The sequence below is a fragment of the Halichoerus grypus genome, chromosome 4, assembly GCF_964656455.1.
Source record: "Halichoerus grypus chromosome 4, mHalGry1.hap1.1, whole genome shotgun sequence".
In the NCBI taxonomy this organism is placed as follows: domain Eukaryota; kingdom Metazoa; phylum Chordata; class Mammalia; order Carnivora; family Phocidae; genus Halichoerus; species Halichoerus grypus.
In genome coordinates, this window is record NC_135715.1 from 158,563,535 (window position 1) to 158,587,024 (window position 23,490).

Sequence of the window (23,490 nt, forward strand, 5' to 3'; positions counted from 1 at the left end):
AAGCAAACCAAATTAATTTCTGGCACAGGGAGGTAGCCAACAAGACCCTGTTCTTCGGGCACCAGAGAACTTCCTCAAATCCCTGATGGTGCTGAGCTAATAGCATGTTTAAGGGAACCCGGTTTTGAAGATAAAGCACATTCATGGTATTTAGAGGGTTATTAATCTAGTTTCCCCACAAAGTGTTTGCTTGGCTGATCAGATTAAGGGATGGAGCCTTCAACAGTGCACCCCCACCACAGCAGGCCCCAAGAAATCTGTGATACTTCACAGCCTTGGACATATTGCACCATGTGTACCCAGCTGCTTCAATAATTAGCTTATGAATGTATCAGCTGGTTCTGTGATTTTTATAAATAATAACTAACCTACAGAGCAGAAAGATTGTCAAGAGCCTTTCAGTAGCACAAAATTACAAGGTGCTCCTAACTCTAACTTGCTCTTCCACTAAAGGCCGATATTCCCTACGAGTGGCACTCCCGTGATGCCATTTCTAAACATTTATTTTGCATCGGAAATGGAGATGTATGTTTGTCTGTTTTCTTCATGGCGGCCATAATTTACATTCCTTTTGCTCTGACTTACGGCTCGTTTCACGTATCTGAATGCTTACCTTCCGGAAATCTATTCTTCCACCCCACTTCCCGCCTCACCCTCCATCTTTTTGTTCACATGATCCTTCCACCAGCCCATGTGGGATGCTTATCTCTGTTTTCTCAATGGGGTCTCTTATTAGCTTGTTTGGTGGCTAATGAAGGTGTGAGAAAGTGCCATGCTGCTGCATGAACACACACGTATGTAACTGTGAGCGAACCCACCACAGAAGAGATAAAGAGTCCCCACACTGGGATTTTTTTCATTTATATAATTTTTGCATGCTGTCCAAGAAAGTTTTGCAGTATCAGGAAAAAAAAAGTGTAAATGTCAAATAAAACAGTGACAGATGACAGTATTCTCTATTGAATAGCACTGTTTCTGTCGTGCATGTTCAATGGGAACTCATGAATTATTAATAAACAAATCTCCTTTTTCTGTTAAAAATCTCAAGTAGGTTTTTTGTTGTTGTTCCCTGTGTGTTATGTGGAGAATTCCAGGAGAATTATTTTTGTTTCAGAAATGCTGATACAGAAGTTTATCTGATTTCCAGCCTTGGTCAGCTCTGTGAGCAGGTACCATGAACTGTGGGGTGCATACCTCTCTGTGATTTCTCTTTTAGGCTGGCTGTAAGTTTCGACCAAAGGTTAGCTGAATATTCATATAGTCAGTGTAGCCCTTCTAGTATGGTAAAACTGAGGCTAAGTGAATTATAGCTAGGAAGCTCAGAGTATTCAAGTTGGAGCCCTGACATTAAGTGACTGGGTTACCTTTGCGCAAGTGGCTACCCTCTTTCTTACAGCTTCTGGGATATAACTGTAAAAGGAGGAGTTTACAAAAGATGGTCTCTAACTTCCCTTTCCAACTCTACATTCCATGATCTGTTATCTTGTTATCTGTCAGAAATAGCAGATAATAATTAGCCATAGGGTTAAAGTACAAAGAAGAAACTACCTTGACCAAGTGATTAAGGGCAACATCACCAGTGATAACATATGCACATCAGGAAGCCTGTGGTATGAGGCACTGCAAAGAACACAACCCAGTATCTGCAGTAGTCTTGCCAAAAATGCACAACATCAGTTGAATCATGACAAACCCAAATTGAGAGATGTTCAGCAAAATAACATATCAGTATTCTTCAAATTGTCATTAAAAAGAAAAGAAGAAGAAGAAAAGAAAAAAGGAAGAAAAAGGAAAGACCTAAGAATGGTCACAGACTACAGAAAACTAAAGAGAAATAGTAACTAAATGCAGTGCAGTCTCTGGATGGGATCCTGGCAAAGAAAATGCTCATTAGTGGAAAAATTGAAATTAGAATAAACTTTTCAGTTTAGTTAAGAGCATTAAAACAATGTTAATTTCCTGGTTTTGATAACTGCACTACGGTGATGTAGGGTGCTAACATTAGAGGAAGTTAGGTGAGGGATATATGGAAACTGTACTATTTTGCAACATTTCTGTGAGTCTGAAATTTGTTAAAAATAAAAAATGTTAAAAAGTACAAAGAACACCTAAACTTACATAGCAAAATATACATGGAGTCTAAGTGTAATGATGCCAAGGAATTTAGGATTAAAACTCTTTTGCCTTCAAAAATCTGAACCCAGAGAAGGAATATGAATTTAAAGTTGCATCCTTGCAATCAATGGTTAAAAGAGTCCTTAAGCATTCAGTGCGTAAGTAAATAATATCTATAAACATCTCATTTTAGCCATCTAATCAGTCTCCTAAACAAATATGTTTCAGTCAAAAAAACAACTCTGACCACCCTTTCCAACTATGCAGGTGAGGCGACACTCACACAATCCATGTGTTCTTGAAAAGTTGCATGTCAATCTAAATTTACAAAACAAATCATGTTGCAAATGTATTAGGACTATTTATGATTTGAAGAAATGTGCCATTATTTCTTTTTAAAAGGTCAATGATAATCCCATAGTTGATCTTTTAGTGAGTTGATAGTTTTATTAAAGATTTACCTAAATGAGATACCCCTTCGTTCCCAATTCAAAAGCATTACAAAAGGCAACAGTAAGAACCACAATTTGCTCCTGTTTTTCTTTCATGGTCTTGTCTGCCATCGGTTCCTCTATTGACTTTGTGCTCCAGCCATTGTGAATTACTCACAGACTCTGACTATGGCTGGTATCTCCATCTCCAGGCATGAAATGTGGGGTATATACCTACCCATCTGTGATTTCTCTTTAGTTTTAACCAAAGGTTGGTTGAATATTCATATGGTCAGTTTAACTGTTTTAGTATGGGAGAACCAAAGCCAAGTGAATTAAAAGTACTTGAGCACAACTAATACTGCTCATGTTACTCCCTTGGCTGGAAGGTCTCATACTCAACCTTCTATCCCCCTGTGAGAAGCTATATTCCAAAGCTCAGCTGACAATGCCTCACCTGACCTGTAAGAACTGTTTGCTCACTCTGGTATGACTCCAAAGCATTTTGCTTATACTCTTCTACAGTTTGATGATGATGATTATTCCAAGTGGGCAGGTGTGCATCCCCATCAGAACGGTCAGCTTCTTGATGAGGGTGGAGGGGAAGGCTTGGTTTCTTACTCATTTTAGCATTTTCACAGCATTGGGGTTCCTTTCACATCAAAGATGCTTAATACACGCTCATTAGATTGAACTGAAATTATCTGAGTGCATAGAAATTAGCCTACTGGAATGTTATAGTTGGAGAGGGGCCTTGCTTCTAAGAAGGAACCCTGTCAATGTTCTGAGGTTTGTTTTCCCATCTCTAATACATGAATATGATAAAAGAAAACGGGGTGATCCAATTTACATTATATATTCATGCATTGTATATAATATATAAACGCAAACAGTGACAGGTCTCTCAGAACATTAATCAGTCTGTAATCTTGTATTGAGCACCCATCTACTACATGCCATGCAATGTGCTGGTATGTTACATATGTCATTTGTCTTGATTATTTTTATGACAAGGTTAGTTGAGATCATCAGCAAGGAAGTATTCTGACTATGAAACTCAGGAAGAATACCATCATAGAGAATGACATATAAAGTGGATCTAATGACATATAAAGTGGATCTTGAAGGTAAAGATGGATTTCACCAGGTGGGGAAGGGAAGTGATCAGAAGCACATTCCAAGCAGAGATAACATTATCAACAAATGCAGAGAATTAGAAAATTATCACATCCCAGAAATGTAAAGCAACTTTGTGGGGCTAACGCAGTCTAGAAACAGAGGTGGTGTCAGATTTTAAAGAATAATATGCAAAGAAATTTCATCTTAATCCTATGGGCCATGGGAGCTATAGAAGGCTTCTAAATGACATGACAAAGAATTAACTTTCTTTTTTCTTTGTTCTGCTTTCCCTTCCTTTCTCCCTCATTCCTTCCTAACAAGAAGTCCTTAGGGAAAAGACTATGATAAAGTCAAGAACACCACTTATCCTAGCCTAGATCTTTTTTTTCTTTCACAGCAAAATCAGGACCCACAGTGGCCTGGTAATAGTAGAGTACATACTTCATATGCTTCACCCAATAGGAGTTTTCATTCTAACAAAAAAAATGACACATTTTGTAAACACCAAGCTATATCAATCATTTAAAAAAAACATCTGTTCTCATCATTTTAACCCTTTTCTTTGTGTGTTTGTTGTTGTTGTTATTCATACGAGAATTTTTTACAACTTTCCCAGATTAAAAATGAATCAGGAAGGGTAATATCCCATTATTTCAGTTCTAGAAAATGTTAAAGGTTTAAAATTTTCAAGCAGACAATAACTGAGCGACATTCTCCAAACTACATACCAAAGGCTGAGAATGTCCAAATAACCAAGGAGGTCTTTCACAAAACAAAATACGACCAGTGTTTGAGTTTGGACCCCAACAGAAATGGCTTTGAATCTCATAAACTCCAAACCTTACCCTTAAGTAATAGGGGGAGGGGAAGCAAATGGGAAGACAAGGGTTCCTGTCCGTGGTACTGAAATGTCAGTGTCTACTAAGTTACTTGTTTTCCTACCCCAGGACACTGGTAATGACTCCAACTTCTCCTGGTTTTTTTTCCCTTAAAAAAATTAAGGTTTATGTTGGTGACAAATGTCCTAGTTTTTCTAATATTTCAGAACAAATACAAACCAGGATTTGCTTAGCAACAAACACAAGTTTACAGCCTAGTCTGATCTACAAAGAGATAGACAGAATAAATAACCGTTCCTGTTAAGTAATTTGTACTTGCCTTGAAGGCAAGGCCTTGTCACAGTCATGTTGTAGTACTGTGCCGCTCAATGCGCCTAACACAGAGCTGATAAGTGAATTCAATCTACAAATAGTAAGTACCCTCCACCCCCTTGGCCCCTCTAGGAACTCCAATGAATGAATAAGTCAGCAAATGAACAGTTCTTCAGGAGAATGACTCAAAGCTTCTTGCACAGAAATGTAAAAGGCCATTTACTCACCCACATCCTCAATACAGAAAATGTCAGCATATGCAACCACAAGGAAATGTTTTCTGAGTGCCTCAAAAGAAAATTCATATTATTAACCACAGACAGTCGCTTTCTAAACGGAAGCACATAAAGTCCCCAAACAAACTTTTGTAACTGTGAAGGATTTCTCTTCAGCTGGTTGAGACTCTTCTGAAGTGTGAAATGAGCCAGATAATATTCAGCTCTTGTTCCTTAGTCACCAAATTCTCTTTTCATGAATCCAATAAGTGCCTATTAAAATAAATAAACCCCCTAATGATTCAAGATAACCTAATCAAGAACACTGAAATGGATAAAAGGCTAACTGCAAGGGAGACTTGTCAAGGGCTTCGGTGACTCCCTGACGGGGAGGTCATCTAACCCTGAAAAGGGTTTGTGCTGAGCATCTGGTTACAGTTCAAGGTTAATTATTTTATACCTTGAATGTGGTAAGTAAAAATGATCGGCTTCTTTTTGTATATTTCAAAACTATACACTAAGTTCTAAACTATTGAAAAGGGGACCAATTTTCAGCTGTTTCTGGGCATGTCCCTCACATTTCTATGGATGTGTTTGTAAAGATTGAATCTGTAATTGACAGTAATGAAAATTTTATTTCAGAACAGCTCCTTAACTTCTGTTATGGAGGGCTCAAGACAAGAGTGGATTTCATAAAATCTTGTTGCCCTCCTTACTAAAGATATAAGGGATAAACATAGCTATAGAATAATGTGGAAATTTGGTATGATTTTATACAAATATGTACACAGATACATACATGCATACATGGGAAGGTGCACCTGAGAAAGCCATCCGTATTTGCCAAAAAGATGAATAAATCTCGAATCTTGTATTTCTCCACTTAAATACTAGAAAGGTATTAGCAGCAAAATGTGCTAGGCTGAACCATGAAGCAGAAACCAACCAAATATTTCCAGTTCCTGACTTCAGGTCCAAATTCTGCATACCTGTGATGTAATACTATATATTTTGCAAACTGCCTCAAGAACTTGTAAGTGCATGGGGAAAAAAAAACAGACACAGCAGAAAACTGTGAATGAGACTTTTTTTTTTTTTAAAGATCAGAGCTGAGACCAGAGTAAGGCAAGCAAACAACTAATGTGCAAAATTTCAGGAGTGTGGCTCTGAAAGTGTGTGCCTCCTTAAAATCTGCACCGGCTTGCCTCACCCTGGTCTTGGCCCTGTGAAAGGAACATGATTCAACAGTTTCTACAGCAAAGTGGTAGGAACTCTTCATAGGTACCAACATTCTCCAGCTGTTAAGAACCCTGTTATAACCCAATGTGCTCTTTGTAAGAGGGCTGGGAGAGTTTGGAGAAGTAGTTTTAATATGTCAACCTGATTTGCTTCACATGCAAGTTTCCAAAGGTGCTGTGTCATGACCTGGCAAAGTAACTATTTCTACTGCTATTTCTGCAGTAGATAAAGATGTGCTTAAAAGCTGTACAGAATCATGAGTGATGGGTAAAGGTATCTGACATTTTAAGAACTGCATATGAACTCCGTGAGTAATCTTCATGGATATCTAATTAAGGGTTCCCTTAAAAGTCATTTTAGGGCATGAAACATTAACATAATTAATTGTAGGGATAGTAAGAAGAACCCAATTTCTCACTATCAGGTTGATATAAGAACTGAGATCTTGAGGGAATTTCTGCTGATAATCTCTCACAGAATGTAATCATTGGAGACTATGCTGAGAAAAAAAGGCAGAGGATGAAGGGCTCAATTTGATGCTTAAACATCATTGTGTTGACTGCCTATTTTAGTTTAGCATTTGGGGATGCTGAGAAATCTAATTTCTTCACTACTTGGCAAATGGTAATTGTAGTGTAAATATATTAATTTTTTTCATTTGAATTTGGTGGATAGCCCTGAAATTGTAGTAAACATGCCCCAACTGACAAAAGTAGAAACTGCTCCTTGATGGGCTGTCAATATGGTTACATTACAAAGAAACCTGCCCAGCACGAAGGGGCAGCAACTCAGGCTAGGCTGCGTGCCGCCTCATTTTAACCTGCCTTACGTGCTAAATATGAGATAGCAAAAGCGAGATCATTAGGAGTGAGACTAAGACCACTGACTCATTTTACATAGGGTATCGTATGGTTATTACCTCCTGTCACTTTTTATACCAGAGAGATGCGGCAGACAAACATCTCCTTCCAGTAGCCTGAGCTATCCCAGCTCTAATAAAGCCATTTCCATAAAGGGAACCTAATAAGAGAAATGTCAAACATCTTTCTGAGCAAAGTGGCAAAACCTTGATCTTTGTGCGGTATTTTCTAAAGACTAAGAAACTAGTAATGAGATAAAAGGTAATAGTAATATTTTATACTTCGTAAATCTACTCTCCTACATGAAAAGTTGGCCTTAAAAAAAAGAATTGTAGTTTTAACTTGTCACGTAATGATGTGTTGCACAGTATGATCTTGATTAGGACACAAACATGCATGTACACATCCATTCACACACTACACATTAGAAGGATTCTAAAATGTGAATAGTAACTATGTCTGCACTATAGAATTACAGGTGATTCATGTCTGTACCTTTATACTTTTCTTCATTTTCTACATTTTCAAAAATGAGGGTGCTATTATTTAAGTAATCATAAAATAGAGGTTATTCCTTTAAAAAAGAAATATGTACAACTAAATTGTGCCTGGGACATTTTAAAGGACACAAAAGCAAAGATTAATGTGGTAACCCCTGACCAAATGAAGGACACATTAGTGCCTATACTGAATGTGATAAAAACTGCAACAGCAAAGAGCAATAAAAGGAACAAACCAAATAATATATCTGTTATTTTTCTTTACATAAAGTTGTGTGTCTTTCCTTTATTTTTGCGTTATTTTAAAAGGACCTGCCATGAAAAGCTGCATATTTTAAATCATTCAGCCAGTTAAGCAAATTAGACCATTATAAGGAGAGATTTTATGATAGGGAAGAAAGTTCATAAAATCTGAGTTTGTAATCTACATCTAAAGTGTAAGTAGCCTTCTACTTAGGAATACAATTTATTAAGTCAGTAGGAACATGGAACACTTTTTTTTTTTTTGGATAGAAATGTTTAAGTGATAAGGAAGGAATAAAGGTCAGTACACAAAATCTACTTAATCCTAATGTAATGTATGTTCATAGAACATACTGAAACCCAATCACCACGGAGAACACAGCTTCTATGGGGAAAAGGATTTCAGAATTGTGTACTAGAGGCCAGAGACTCATCTTCCCCAGCTGCAGGGGGATCATGATGATGGCTCCCTCTCTAACTTCTTTGTGCAGGAAGAATAAGGACTCTCCTATCCCTGATCCCAGTGCTAGCTGGGACTGGGAAAGTGTGTGTGGCAGGGAGGGGAACTCCAGGGTCTTTAAATCTTGGTGGGGATAAGGACATGCTCACCAGAGAGGCAACACCCCCCAGCCAGGGTTCCTGTTTGCTCCCAGATGACTTCCTCTGGGGCTGGCCCTGTCATCAGCAGCATCTGAGATTTCACAACCAGGTTACTGATCTCTCCTCTTTGCAGTGTGCCAGCCTTCCTCTACTTTCCTCCTGCAGAAAGCAAGCCCCTTCACCTCCACCAAAAAAAAGAGGGAAGCAAACCCAGTGCCCTTTTAAAGTTTTTGTTCGTTTGTTGGCTTTTATTTTTTTTAAATGGGGACAAGGGAAAACAGAAATTGAAATAAGCCCCTTCCAGTCTTTCTACCTACTCTATTCTCACCCAAACAGAGTAGGAAAAGGCAGTTACGTATGTAAAGTTGGGTCTTTGGGTACACAAATAATAAAGATTTACTCTCCTTGCAAAACACACACACACAAAAACCCGAAACAAAAACCGAACACCAACTTTAGATCACCGTCAGCATTCTATGAGCTGAAGTACTGTAGACTATAAAAAGGAGAAGAGGTCAGTATATGGAGAAACAGTGAATTCATTTCTGGGGAAGGGAGCAGTAGGTGTCAAGGGAAAGAAATGTGGCTGAAGATGCTGTCACAAAGCACTCGGCCAGCCCTGGAGGGTTGCAGCGGGCCACTGCATCTCCTCTCCTCATCTTTCCACTTCCCAGATCATGTGCGATAAGCTGCAGTTGGGGAGGAAGGGGGGAGCCACCCCACAGAGTGTAAGAGCAACAGGGAGATGACAAGGAGCTCCTGCAGCCACTCAGACTGCACTCGGGGGCGTTTGTTCCCTGGTAGCCCTTTGCATGTAAGGGTCACACTGCAGTGATCAGAAAATGTCCTGTATGACTTTAAATTATGCCTTCTACTAAGGACCCCTCCTACTAAGGTCTCCTATTTCACAAAAAAAACAATCACCCACTAGAGTGTATACTCTCCCATGAAGAGCATCAACAATCTGAATATTCTGAAGAAAGAAAAAAAAAAGATTATCCTCAGAATTCACACACATACACATACATACACACACACACTGATCCTAAATTGAAATGAAGGAAAAGTTAAAGGTGAAATAAACCTATATGCACAAGCATAGCTTTTCCTCTTACTGTTTTCTTCCGCTTTCCCTTCTTTGGCTCCTTCTCTTTGTGGGAGAGAAAGGCAAGGGCAAACAGGAGACATTCAGAGGAAGTGGATGATAGACCGGCCATGCATAACAAAGGAGCTAGAGCTGAGCTGGACAAAGAAGCCTACAAACGCATCCTGATGTAACCCACACACTAAGAAAACACACACACACACACACACTCTAGTAATATATTGTCACCGATGAGACCACAGACAAAACTGCACAAGATTGTCACCCTTGCAACCCCTTTTCTGAAGCCCTCCTCCCATTGTGTCCCTAAGCACTTAGAGCCCTCAGGCATCATCTTGGCCCACCACCCTAATCTCTCTAAAATTTTCCTTTCTTTTTTCCTCTAACTCTCATTCAAAGCTTGCCTAACACAGTTATAGGTATTATTCTTAATAGTTGATGACAGGAATTCACACCAAAGAGTGGATGAGGTTTAATGGAGGGCTTGTTTCTATTTTAAAAGAAATGTAAAATGGAAGGGAAGGGGTTGCTATGCATATTTGAACTGGGCCTTCAAGGTTCCAAACCTACTCCAGATCACAAGAGTTCCTAATTAAAGGTTCTTCTAATTTCACCTCTAAGAGAAGAGACAGCCCTTGCTGTTCTGCCTCACTCCCAAGAACTTCTGATTCCTCCAAAGAAACAGAGAGAGGGAAGAAAGAAAATGCAGGAGAGGAAGAGAATATCTTTGTATTCTCCGTCCTCACAATCCAATAAAGAGGGTGCGGCCACTTCCCACTGCAGCTTGGAGAGGCTAAGTACTTTGGCCAAAGTTCCACTATTAGTCACACACAGAAACACACACACACACACACACACAGAAACACACCTTATGGATACACGCCAAATATATATGCAAGGTACCAAATTGTACAATTAATTTCACGAAATATGCTCTTTATGAAGTAAATGCTGGTACGTACAAAAGGGAGTAAATATGTTAAATTGCCTTTGGAACTATCAGGTAAGTGCACTTTGCTGGGGGGTACCATTTTTAAAAATCTTAACACCTGATTTGCCAATCTAGTCAGCTATCTATCTACAATAAAGCTCCCCATTCATAAATGAGAATGAGGTCACTGTCCCAATGAAAAAAGGTAAAACCTTAAAGCACCTTATCCCCACAGAGGCTCAATCTCACCCTTCAACATATTAATTCCCAGAACTACATTTTCCTCCAGATTCCACAAAATCAGGGTTACTGAGTTCTTCAGGGGGGATCAAAAATTTGGTGAGCCAAGCTTATGCCAACTGGCAGATACAGCTTTCAATCAGCCACCTGAATTATTTTGGGAGGCTGGAGGCATCACCATTTCCAAAAGCCATAGTGCCAAGTCAACAGAAAGATTACAGGCAGTTTGAATCAAGCTCTCAGACTATGGGCTTCAGTTTTTCTTCAAAGCTGCTTATGAAAGAAGAACTGAGTGAAACTTTGATATTTACGTCAAGTCACAACTAAGGGGTAGGTTTGCAAAATCAATTGTGTAGCTTTTATACTCACTGCACATTTACCACATATGTCCTTTATTACACAGTGGAAAACCATTAAATGCACAGTAGTTTTGCCAAGTGGCATTATGCATTTAACAGCTTTATTCGTTTAACAGCTCCAACTCTCATTATATTTTGCCATGTGGTACATGGGATTTTATGCATTTAACAGTTTAAGAAGGCTCTATGGTGTTTTCTTTCCATGTATTTCATACTACGGTTGGACATCGTATCTTAGCAAACTGTATTTCAATGATTTCATTGATGAGCAAAGACTAAGAATAACCTGGAAAAATTACTACATTGAAATTAAAAAGGAAAATGAGTATTTCAATTCTCTTCAAAATTCCTTGATATTCTACTCCTTTCTCTTTATCAATATCTGAAAAATAACTTAAGTCAGGTTACTGCAAAACTATAGGTAAAAAAGGCTAATCCCAAAACAATATAGTCTAAATACAATATTTAGCTATCTATCATTTTAAAGATGATAATTTAATTTTCATTGAAAACCTTCCTGCTTAATAGAAATACAATATTCAGTAACTCCCTTTCTTTTCAGCACACAACAGAAGATCTGTTAAGGAGATGCTGGACCATTTTACCATTTACATATGTGGGATGAAAACATTTGTCATGCAAGGCCACAGAGGAAATCAAGCTCAGAATCAAAGGACTCTCAAAATAATGCTTTAGCTAACTTTTGTTTCCTCCACCATGCACTGGATCATTATTCATCCTAGGGATAAATAAGTAAGCACCTCAACCTAACCCATTTTAGGAGAGGGTAGTAGTTATCCCTTTAAACGAATTGAGACGGATAGTGGATCCCATCAACTGTGCTGCTTTCAGAAATAAAAAACCTAAGCATCTGCTTACCCTTTTCCCTGGAGCATTCCATTCCCCACAATCCCGGCACTGAGAAATTGTACTGGATAAGCTTCTATGTTTTTCTGTTATAAATTTTAGCACTCGTTCTGGGGACCCCCCCCAACATGTGTTTTCTCCTGGAAAAAACAACTGTATTCCACACATAAAAGAAACACCTGACATGGCAAGGTGTCTCTGGGGCTGGAGAAAAGAGGTTATTATAACAAAGTCAGCAGTTCCCCTGGTGGGAATACGAGAGGGGATGAGACAAGATTCCAACTGGGTCTCAGGAAGATGCTGTTTTGTACATGCTAAGTTTTGCTCAAATATCGAAAAAAAAAAAAAAAAAGAGAAAGAAAGAAAGAAAAGGGATACATAGCAATGCTTAGAATTATGAGAGAAAGCGTTCAAGGCTGATACTTTTTAGAAAAAAAAAAATCTTTAAAAGAAAAAATATGGGTTTTAACTTAGTCTCTATTTTGAACTCCAGTGGGAATAAAAGCAAACCGTAGAGCAAAAGGCAGAACATGACAGGTTCCCTAGGGATTATTATTGTTATTATTATTATTATAGGAACAGATGTATTTTTATTGGTGGGAGGAGGAGAATGGTCTAATTCCAGTCCTCGCTTTTGCTCTTTTAAAAAACCACTCACCTGACTTTTATTTGCAGCCACTTTGGCAAACAGGGCTTGAGACACCTTGGCCCTTTTCATCTCCTGTTGGATCTCGTCATAAATGGCAGCTGTGATGTTGACGTTGGCGCCGTCCACCTTAATGGGGAGGTCTGTTGTCGGTGTCGAGGTTTTGGCCTACCAAGAGACCATGAAAATAATAATTTAAAAAGTGCTGCATTCAGCCCAGCCATCTGTGCAGAAATTACTAAAGGATTTCAGTCAGCTGATGCCAAACTGCATTAGCTACAAAGGGACACTTCCTGTCCATTATTCTAATCAGGTTAATTGTGATTGGAAATAATTGCAATGCATTCCTATAGGACATGCAGAGTCCTGTCAACCCTGTTGTTTTCCTCACAGTATCCTAGACAGTTCACAGGTAGGATGGCTCTCTGGGCACCAAACTATAAGCGATCACCTAACTGCAAAACAAGCATGCAGAACACACATGCAGTTACCTTTTTCTTTCTAAAAATGGCACACCTTGGAGGAACAGCCAATTCTTCCAGAAAAAAAATGAGTAAATGGGTAGAGGTCTCTAAATAATAAATTATTACTCAATTTAATGCACTCCCCCGAGTCTCTCTCATTCTTTATTAAAGCTTTACATATGTCATTTGAGTATGTATGGTTTCTCATCATTATCATCATTATGCTACCCAGACAGTCACCTAATTTCACCTAGGAAATCAGTGGAAATGAAACAAAATTTCATTTCATAAAACTAGGCTTCAGAATGCCTTTGATGTGCCATTTTCATTTCCTTAAACTCATATTGTGGTTTTATGTATTCTGCTGTGCTCGTTTTAATTGAATGATCTCCCATCAGCTTCAGAGACAAATGAAGGACAATCTAGAAGGTGTCTGTACTTCTTGGGGTTAAGATAACCCTAAAACATTTGCGTCTCCATGATCCAAAAGACTGTCAGGAGCATTTACTCTGGTGTGTAATGAGAGGGGGCTGGGAAGCCTTCTCAGAACGCCCGGCCGCAGGACTGCAAGAAAAGTCACCCCTGATTTTTGGTTCCTGGGCACACCTGGCTGATTTGAACTAAACTGGGTATTTTTCGGTCTCCACTCGCCCTAGAATCCCAAAACAAGGCAGTTGTCACCAAATCATTACTTTCCCTCTATGGATGCCCTGAGCTATTCCCCCACTGAGGAAGCAGCCTGCGGATCTGGAGAAAGACACAGCATGCAGCCCGGACGCTGTGGGATCACGCTCCATGGCACCTTGAAGCCGGCATGAATATCCCAAGTTTCTCTGCAGGCTTTCGTTCTTGAGAGCACTCACTGACTTTTGCATTCTCCTCTCTCCCTGCCCCCTACTATTTTCTAATTACCACAGAATAATAATAACTATATTGTATGTGGTACTTTTCATTTGCCAGGCACTCCAGAAAGTGTTTTACTTTTGTTATTTCATTTAATTCTTTGAGGAACCTGGTAAGTTGGACTTTATTATTTTCATTTTACTGAGGAAGACAACTGAAAAGAAAAGAGGATACTCAACCTGCTGGAAGGACTTGCAGCAGCAAGTGACAGAACCATGATCTGAATTAAAGTGCTTTTGGCTCCAGAGCATTGGCTCAGGATAATGCACTATCCTATCTCCAAAATCTCCAGTTTAGGCTGGGTGCTAAAGAAGATGCAAACGTCTTCTTGCCTTCTAGTTTGGGGTCTTCTCATAATAATCCAATTTTCTGTCATTTTTTTTTTTAAAGGAAGTCCTTTATCTTCTCAAAATTTCTAGTTAATCCACAGTGCTTTTCCTGTTAAGTGCTTATTTTAGCATATAATCCCACCTTTCTCAACTGAAATTTCTTCATTAGCCTCACTGACTATTCCATCTTACTTGACTGGTCAAATCTTCTCTAGAACCCTCAGGGCTAAAACAGAACCCCTCAAGGCACTATAATATATGGTTAGGAGCCCATGCCTTGCAATCAAAATAACCAGAGTTCAAACCGTAGCTCTGCAACTCAGTCATGCAACCTTACACCAGTTATTTAACCCACCAAAACCTCAGTTTTCTCATCTGTAAAATGGGAATAACCACACAAAATGGTGAGGACTGAATTCATGCAAAATGCTCACAGTACCTGATACACAGCAAGTGCTCAATAAATGATCATTCTTATCTTTATATTGTTGTTTTGTCGTTGTTGAGTACATCAAGAAATACTGGCCCACTCAAAGATTATGAGAAGGGCCTCTGAAGGTTTAATTTAACATTTTTAGATTTCTTCCATTTGTTTTAAACCAATAATAAAGTGTTGATGGGGTCTGGGAAATGCTCTCCATCAACCTACGTAGGCTGCCTGGGTGTTCTAGAATGTTGACTCCAACTAAAAGCTTCATCAGTGGATGCTCCTCTCACATTTGTTCTCACAACGAAAGCTTTACTAAGGATCTTTACTACTGAGATATGTATGTAAAGAAGTTTGAATAGAATGTAATCAGAAAATGTTTTAAAAGACTTTAATAACTTCCTTTTCTCAATGTTTAACTAACAGAAAAAGAAGAAAGTTCCAGAGAATGTACAAATGCCAGTGATATGACTATATTCTCAAAAAGATTTTATATCTATTTTCAGAAATCTCAAAACTGTGAAATTAAATGATCAATTTCCCTGTTATTCTTGTCCGTAAAGGGCACTTCTACGTAGGAATTTTCTAGATGAGATTTTTCTGCTATTCAATAAAGCAAAATACTGATCCTGACTGTTTTCCCTGGTAAACTGATTTGACTCTGAAAACTATCAGGTCTTTGAAAAGGTGTCTAAGAAATAATCGCACTAGAAAAATATTACAAAGAAGCAGAAAATGAACCACCAAGACCTAAGTTATTTTCTGACAAGTAGAAGTGACTTTCTGAGTTGGTTAAAGGGCCATAAAGTATGGCTGGACTCTCTATAATGATTTATTGGGCTTCAAAAGTGGCAAAATTATTGGTGAATTTAAGAGAAGTAAATATTAGTGCAAATTAACAACTCGTCCAACTCAATAGCTCAATATGTATGCCCCAAGATTTTAAAAAAATAAATAAAAAGAAAAAAGCTTGGTTACATTCATCCAAAGTAAGCAATCAAGAGACTTATTTTTGGTTTAACAGTAACTAAAACCCATAATTCACCAAAGACTAAAATGTAAGTATCACAATTTGGCACTGCATGATAGAAAATGATCTTCAGTTAAAAATCTATTGCAGAGCAAAAAAAAGTTATGATGTGTGAAAAAAATGGATATACTTGAAAAAGCTCAAATATTTCTACTAGAATAAAATTCTGTTTCTATGTTTAATCAGTTCCTTGGAACTTATTAGAAAACACTCATAACACCAAAATCATAGTATCTACGCAAAACAAAAACAAAAACAAAAACTTTGGTTTCAAACTACCCATTTTTCTGATTTGTACAAATGTGTACCTGTTAAACATTTGTTTTGAGATATAACTTGCAGGCATCCTAGCAACAGTGAATGAGATGGCTTTATCATAAATCTATTGGCTAGTAAGAGTTTGGGGGAAATAGAAAGTAGGCTATAAATGAATGGGCTCAGATGTGAACTGGAAAGATCGCTTGGCTGACTTGAGACCTTGACCCCTTTATAAAGTTAGGATCTCTGAAGCACACAGCATTACTAGATGTATGTATGCATTTGCAGGAAGACCAGATCAGAATGCTTTTAAAGTGCAGAAAAAGGAGGGAAGGAAAGCTTATTCATCAAGTTCTGTAGGGAGGATGACCCTAGGAAGGAAAATCATTAAGGCCTACTTTCCACTACTACTGTGTTCTAAGGGATCACTGAATGATCTCCCAAGCATTCTGATCCAGCCACTGCACATACATGCTTCCACCACAGAGATTTCTCCCCCATTTTGTCTTTTTTCAGATTGCATAAAGAAGAGTTTGGATTATTCTACTTGTCCCCTGCCCCCAACCCTAACCAACACCTCCCAACCCCCCTCCCTGCCCAGTATCCAAATAAATATACAGTTTAAGGAAAAGCACTGTCCTTGCTATGCAAACTCAGCTTCAATTCAAATCCTCTGGCCCCATCTTAGATAACTAAGCAGCTGTGTGCAAACATTCTCGAGCCTACCCATCCACCCACTCCTGCCCCTTCTGTGTGGAAGAATGGTTCTTTTCTAAAGGGACAGGAATACCATATGACACAGTAAAGGATAACCACTATTACATGGTCAGAGGTTCACATCCTCTGACCAACATGATCAGTGAAGCAAGAAATCCTTGAATTAAGTCTCTTAGTTTTTGAGAGAAACACAGATTCAGTGAAGGCAAGATGTTTCCAAGGCCAAGAGTGAAAAGTCAGTGGAGCAAATATCTCACCTGAGGGGTTCGGGAGGAGCTGGGACTGCTAGAGGCTGATGAGACCATGCTCACATTGGGGTTCATGCTCCGCTCTCTCTCGTCCTGGTATATGCGATCCCGCTCCACTTCCGGCAGATTGAGGAAATTCTGCATGGCCCTCAAGTTTACTAAAAGAGACTGAGAGGCTGTCCGAGGGTCTTCTTCCTTACGCAAAATCTCAGACAACAATCCCTGATTAAATGGAAAAAAAAAACAGGCTAAGTCATATCTGCAGGTATGTGTGTGGTTTCCATCATCTGCCCCCCTCCCCCTTTATTTGTTTGCTGTAACCGGCTGGCTGTGATGTCAAGAACCTCAGTCTAATTGCTGAGGGTTCTCCAGCAGGAAGATTTTGTGGGAATGTGCTTGCCTTCCAGGGCTGTGCCTTATTCTGGACTGTTCTATTCTGACACTTTATCATCACTGTAATAATCGTCAGCATACAGAGATGCCAGCTAGCAAGGTAGGCGCTCAGAAGCCTTGTGAAACTGCAGTTACCACCAGGTGCCTCCTACAAGTATTTCAGGAACTGTTAGAACTCTCTCTGCTTGAAACTGGGAACACTTGGCAGTCCTGCTCAGCTTTACAAATCTGCCAAGTTTGGTAAATTTAGTTCCGACATTTAAACAGCATGGGAGATTTACATCGACTTAAAAAAAAAAAAAAGTTTGGCTGAATTTCTGTGTGACCGGCCACTGTTTTCAATATAGATGTTTCTCATGGCAAAAAAAAAAAAGACACAAAGCAAATGGCCATAACTTGTGTTAACCCTCTGATAGCTTCCCAATCCACATACATAATCGGTATCCTTATATATGTACCTGAGGGCACCCAAACCTTTCTTCTGCCCCCAGAGGAAGAAGCTCTAATCCCACCATTAAAGCAATGGAAATAATGTCACATCTGGTGAGGGATCAGAGCACACCATGGCATCAGAGAATGCCATGTATAGGCTCAGATAATTTCTGAATATGTGACTCATCCATATAGAAAGCTTTAAATAGGAAGCTAGTGTTTTCATGTGTTCTGATGGCAGGGAACTCACAAAGAAAAGGAAAATGTTGACGAGTCTAGAGAAAAGTAGTATGCACTCAAGAAAAGGGCTGGAACACAGAAGTAATTTGGGCAAAAGCTAAACCATGTCTATTCTGCACTCTTGTTAGATTATCACACAGAGGCATCACTTTACACTTCCAACTCAGGGCATCTCTTCTCAGGGCAGTATGAGACCAGAGTCTAGGATTATCCTCCAGGAAGAGCTAAAATGTTAACCTCTGTATCTTAGAACACATGGGGCAACTCCAAATCGTGAAAAGTAGATGCCAAAGACATTTCCACTGAGGGGAATGTTAATGCAAAGAAAACACTATCAGGTTTGTAAAATACGGCTTAAATATAAAAAGGTGTTAGATGCAAGAAGAATATACAACCTCTGGTTGGGCAGAAATCTTCAGGGTAAGATAGGGAATTTTTAAAAATAAGTAATGCATTATAATGTAGTGAAGCAAATGTCACAAGAATGTGCATCACTCGACTATCAGCATTCCAAGGAGGTAATCACCACTCAAAATATCACGTAAGACAATTTATAAGCAATCTACAAGTAGTATGCCACATGATAGTTCTGAAACATGGGTGTCATGTTGCTTTGATTAGAGAAGTCTTTGCAAATAAGAATAAAATATGCCATACAATGAAGCTAGAAGAAATGCTAACAAACGTGTGTCTGTGGGCATGCATGCCCAAAGAAAGGAAAAGGTAGGACATATATGTGAAAATACTATATCCGTAAAATGATTGTAAGAAAATCCAGATTTCTTATCATGCTTTTAGAAGCAAGAGACATTTGTCTTCCAGAAAATGTTATACAATCTAGGTATGGATTCCTTTTTTGGTATTAAAAGTCAGTTCTGCCTTAAGTTATCCTACTTTCCAATTGCATTACGCAACTTGAAATATTAATAATGAATTTGTCCTAAGATAAAAATCTCCAAATTAATATGTAGAAAGGCAAGAGGGAAGTGGATTTAAAATCAATACCAATAAGACACTAAGACTGATATTTTCTGAGCTTTCTTTAATAATGAACTCTGCACATACAGGATGAGTTGGTCCCCTCCTCCTCCTTCTTTCCCTTTCTCTCTCTAGCATAAGCAACTTTAGCATTTTAATAAATCTCAGACTACCAAATTTGGAGGAATCTTAGGGGTGTCTGCATGGATATATTCTTTATGCTAGTTATGACAATTATACTTACAGTATCTCAAAGGCAAAATTTGTAAAAAGTATTCTTCTGTGAAATTATTTTTGCAAGTGGAGTCCATTATAGTGAAGTTCTTACATACAAAATGGTGAAATAACAAAAACTATTGTTCTAATGGACCAAGTTCAAAATAGCAACTTTGTTCATTCCTACTCAATAAAAAAAATTATTCCAAAGCACAGAGGTCTTTTACTTGTTTCTTGTTTGGCTTGGTTCACTTTATTTTTTTCCCCACACAGAAATTGTGGAGTTCCTTCCCCTACATTTTTTACATGTTGGACAACCTTAGAGAGAAATGAATCCATCTCTAAGAAAAATCAAGACAAAGCATCCTTGTAAATGACTGCTCATCAGCATCATTTCTGAAGTGAATGAGACACAACGTTTGTATTTTGAGGGGGCTGGTGGAATATACTGTTGCCTCTGTTTCATTTGCCTAATTGAAGATAAAGTCTCAAACCAACAAGGTGGCCACTGCTGCCTCCATGTATTGCCCCAGAGAATGAAAACACTGTCCTAAATTATTTACTTAAAGTCTCATCTGTGTAGCTATGGTCCCAAAGCAGATTCTTTTTACATCAGACATTTTCAACAACAAGTGGCTAACTGGTGAGCACAAAAAGAGTTTTAGTTGTTTTGTTGAGTCTTTTTCATTTTGGTTATTTATGTGCTCTTCACTATTTAAGCTGGAATTTTAAAAAAATATAGTCCAAATTCCGCAGGCTCATGAATGTAGAGTGAATTTATTTAGTTAGCTGAAAATCATCATGGGGGCGGAGGAAATCATAAGAAAATCTATGGCATAATTTACACCACAAACCACCTTATCTAATTATCAAGATAAGTAAATGTTTATCATATTGAAACTGTCTTGAATAGAACATAAATTAATAATTTATCTCACATAAATATTTCTAAAGCCCTTGCCACTATGTTCTCTGGCATTTTAATTATCAACCAGCCAGGCAGGAGGTATCACTTGAACATTCCCATTACACAGCCCGAGATACAGAGAATGCGGCATGGCACCTGGGCGCTGGAAAAAAAAATGTACTTTTATGAATAGAAAGGTCATGAATATTGAGAATGTGAAAATTGAGGGAAATTAATAAATTAATCAGGATATTGCTTATTAAACTTTCATATCAGTAATCATATTAAAACATATTGAAAATATTGAGTAAAGTGGTCATTAAGAATTTTCCTCATTGTAGGCAACAGAGCCTTCTCAAGGGAAAGATTATAACAATTCCCAGCATGGTGTTAGTTGAGGTTATGTAAGACCAGGAAACATGCTGACTGAAAAGGAGTAGAGTGAACATCTGCACAGGGAAGAAAGACACCTTGCACAATAGCTCTTGGGTTACAAGCCACTGAAAAAAGAACGGAGTCCAGCAAAAAGAACCTCAAATTGGCCTTCTCCTTAGCCTTTTTTTTTTTTTTAAGATTTTATTTATTTATTTGACAGAGAGAGACACAGCAAGAGAGGGAACACAAGCAGGAGGAGTGGAAGAGGGAGAAGCAGGCTTCCCTCAGAGCAGGGTGCCCGATGCGGGGCTCGATCCCAGGACCCTGGGATCATGACCCGAGCCGAAGGCAGACGCTTAACGACTGAGCCACCCAGCGCCCCTCTCCTTAGCCTTTTAATGGGGGATTTTGTAAGCTTTATATTATTTCTAGTACCCACAAAGAATATATGACTTTGGCAGAAAATTCAATAAAAACAAAATAATTAAAAGCACAAGAGATAATATAATGCCATCTAGCTTGGTGGCTAATACAGGCTACCTCCACTCCACAAACAAAACAAAGAATTAAAATGAAAAATTGATATACTTATTATTTCTAGTATTTTAAATAATATTTATTTGCGACAAACTTAAATGACCTCATAGTTTCTGAATCTGCAATTTCTGTTGATGAGCTTTCTTGTTTACGTTATTATGATTTCCATATTTGTTCAACAATTTATATAGTTTGCCCCAAATTGTTACTGTATAAAATACATGCTGATACTCAGAAACGCTTGGGAAACATTACCATGACTGGCTCTATAAAATTTAGTTCTAAGTTTCTGCACTAGCCCTTGAGGCCTTGTCTGAGACAGGTGAGAAATTGCTTATGATGGACCCTTAATTCTTTAATGGAGCAAGAAGAGAACCAGAACCTGTACTGGGTTTTAGGAACACTGAGTCTGAGGCCCTCAGACCTTCCCAGGACTGACAGCAACAGCTGAGGTCATTACTGCCTAGATTTTAACAGACTCTCATTCTTCACATCTCCCAGACTTTTGGTAATTCTGTAGGCTCTATCTCCCACTGATTATCTAGGGAACCCCCAAACTCAATGTACCTATTACCAAAAAAATGACAGGTCAGTCTATTAATTCATTTCTTATGACTTGGTATGAAGCTAAGAAAGGGATAAGAATATTAAGAAAACACAGATTCTGCTGCCAAGGAGTTCACTATATGATGGTTTATAGAAACACAATGTAAAAGATGACAAGTGTCATAAATTCTAGATAGAATGAGTGCCGGCTCCGTTCACAAGAGGGTAAAAGTATTGCCAACTACAGGACTCAGGGAAAACATTTTGGAAGAAGTGGGACTTAACTTGGCTGGGATTTGAAATACACATCGTACGTGGATATAGAGATAATGATGAGACTAGGCAAAGGAGAATAGGCAAGTGAGGGACTAGGCAAAGGGGGATAGGCAAGTATTAAAACATTATTAGAAAAAGAAAGAGCATGACTGATCCAGAATGCCTAGAGAAGTTTCTGTTTCTTTAAAAGCTTTAAAAAAAAGTACAAAAAACTGATAGGGCGGTAGAAGACATTTTGAAGTGAAAATACTACAGTCCACATTAATATAATTCCGAACTACTGGAGTATACACAAAATAACCAGCAAACATTACCCCCAAAATGAAGTGATATTAGATAATCTGTTCAGCCTTTTTGTCACCTGCAACAAATTAGGCTTTCAATATGCAAAACATCTTCCTTCCAGAAAAACAAATGATCATGATTCCATTTAATTGTAATTTAATGAGGCATAATTTATTTTTTAAAGTGATATACACCAGGTGTGTACTGAGGAAACTGGCCCAGCAAACCCCAGTGCTCCCTCTTGGAAAAAGCCTCAAGCTAGCTGGAGACTGTTTTCATTTCTGTAAATTACATTTCTGTTTGTGGCAGTTGAAGTGGGAGGTATAAAGGGTAACATGCAATGTTCACATATTTATTGTAATATATACCTTCGAAGTAACTCAACCAAAAAATACTCATTTATCATATAAGCAAATAGTCTGAAAGTGTTGAGTTCCAATCTGAACAAAGATTTTAAAGAACATAAACCCCATCCCCTAATAATGTATTTTAATTATTTATTGTCAGATGTATTAACAAAGTATATAAGCTATTTAATGATGATATTCAGAAATCAACTTACAACTCTTCAAGGATATATGAGGTGAAACATATATATTAAGTACGTGGTAGTGAGTCGGAAAATATAATTAGTTCATATTTATATATTGCTTTAAACAAATGATGTCATAACCAATCAGCAAGGTTCAAAGACACATATGCCCCCCCCATTTTATAGATTAAAATTATAGAGAGTGGAAGGTAGAAGGGGCCTTGTCACTCATATCAGCCAACCCCTCATCCTGCCCTGAGCATGATCTGTCTATTACACGTACTTCCCTTGAATTACAAAAAAAAAAAAAACAAAAAACCCTAGTACCCTCCAAAGATACTCTTCACGTCTCTCTCCATGTCTTCACTTTTCACGTTTGCATGCTTATTTGTTAGCCTTACTTTTCACACAGTTCTGAAATGTCTGGTTCCAGCTGATGTGAGAGCCAAAAACTGGTATTCTTTTGTGAAAATCAGGTAATACCAAATTCCTAGCCTAATCATACAAAGTGAGCTCTTATATCTTAGTGGTTAATGCACAGTTATCGAAACTGTGAAATCAGCTGCATCTCTGTAGAAAGTATTGACTTCCCACCATCTGAATGCTGACCTAACAGAATTGGTTCTTTCCTAATCTCCAATCTCATTTCCTTCTAGACGCTCCTGAGAGGCATTTCCCCCTCTGCTCACGAATATAAACAGGTCTCCCTGGGTTCCATATTCATAATCTACAACCCCACTATGAACCTGAATGCTGAAATTCATTCGTGTAACGCT

The 23,490-nt window shown here is 38.3% G+C and overlaps 1 protein-coding gene across 9 annotated transcripts in view; it reads right to left on the reverse strand.

Annotated features, from left to right (window-relative positions):
• SATB2 (SATB homeobox 2) overlaps nucleotides 1-23,490 on the reverse strand; it is a 193,328-nt gene that overhangs the window by 41,294 nt on the left and 128,544 nt on the right. For all 9 annotated transcript variants that reach the window (XM_036076657.2, XM_036076658.2, XM_036076654.2 and 6 more), the window contains 2 exons: nucleotides 17,007-17,219; nucleotides 12,634-12,789 (listed from right to left, as the gene is read on the reverse strand). In XM_036076657.2, the coding sequence (XP_035932550.1) occupies nucleotides 12,634-12,789; nucleotides 17,007-17,219 (369 nt within the window). The remainder of the gene's footprint in view (nucleotides 1-12,633; nucleotides 12,790-17,006; nucleotides 17,220-23,490) is intronic.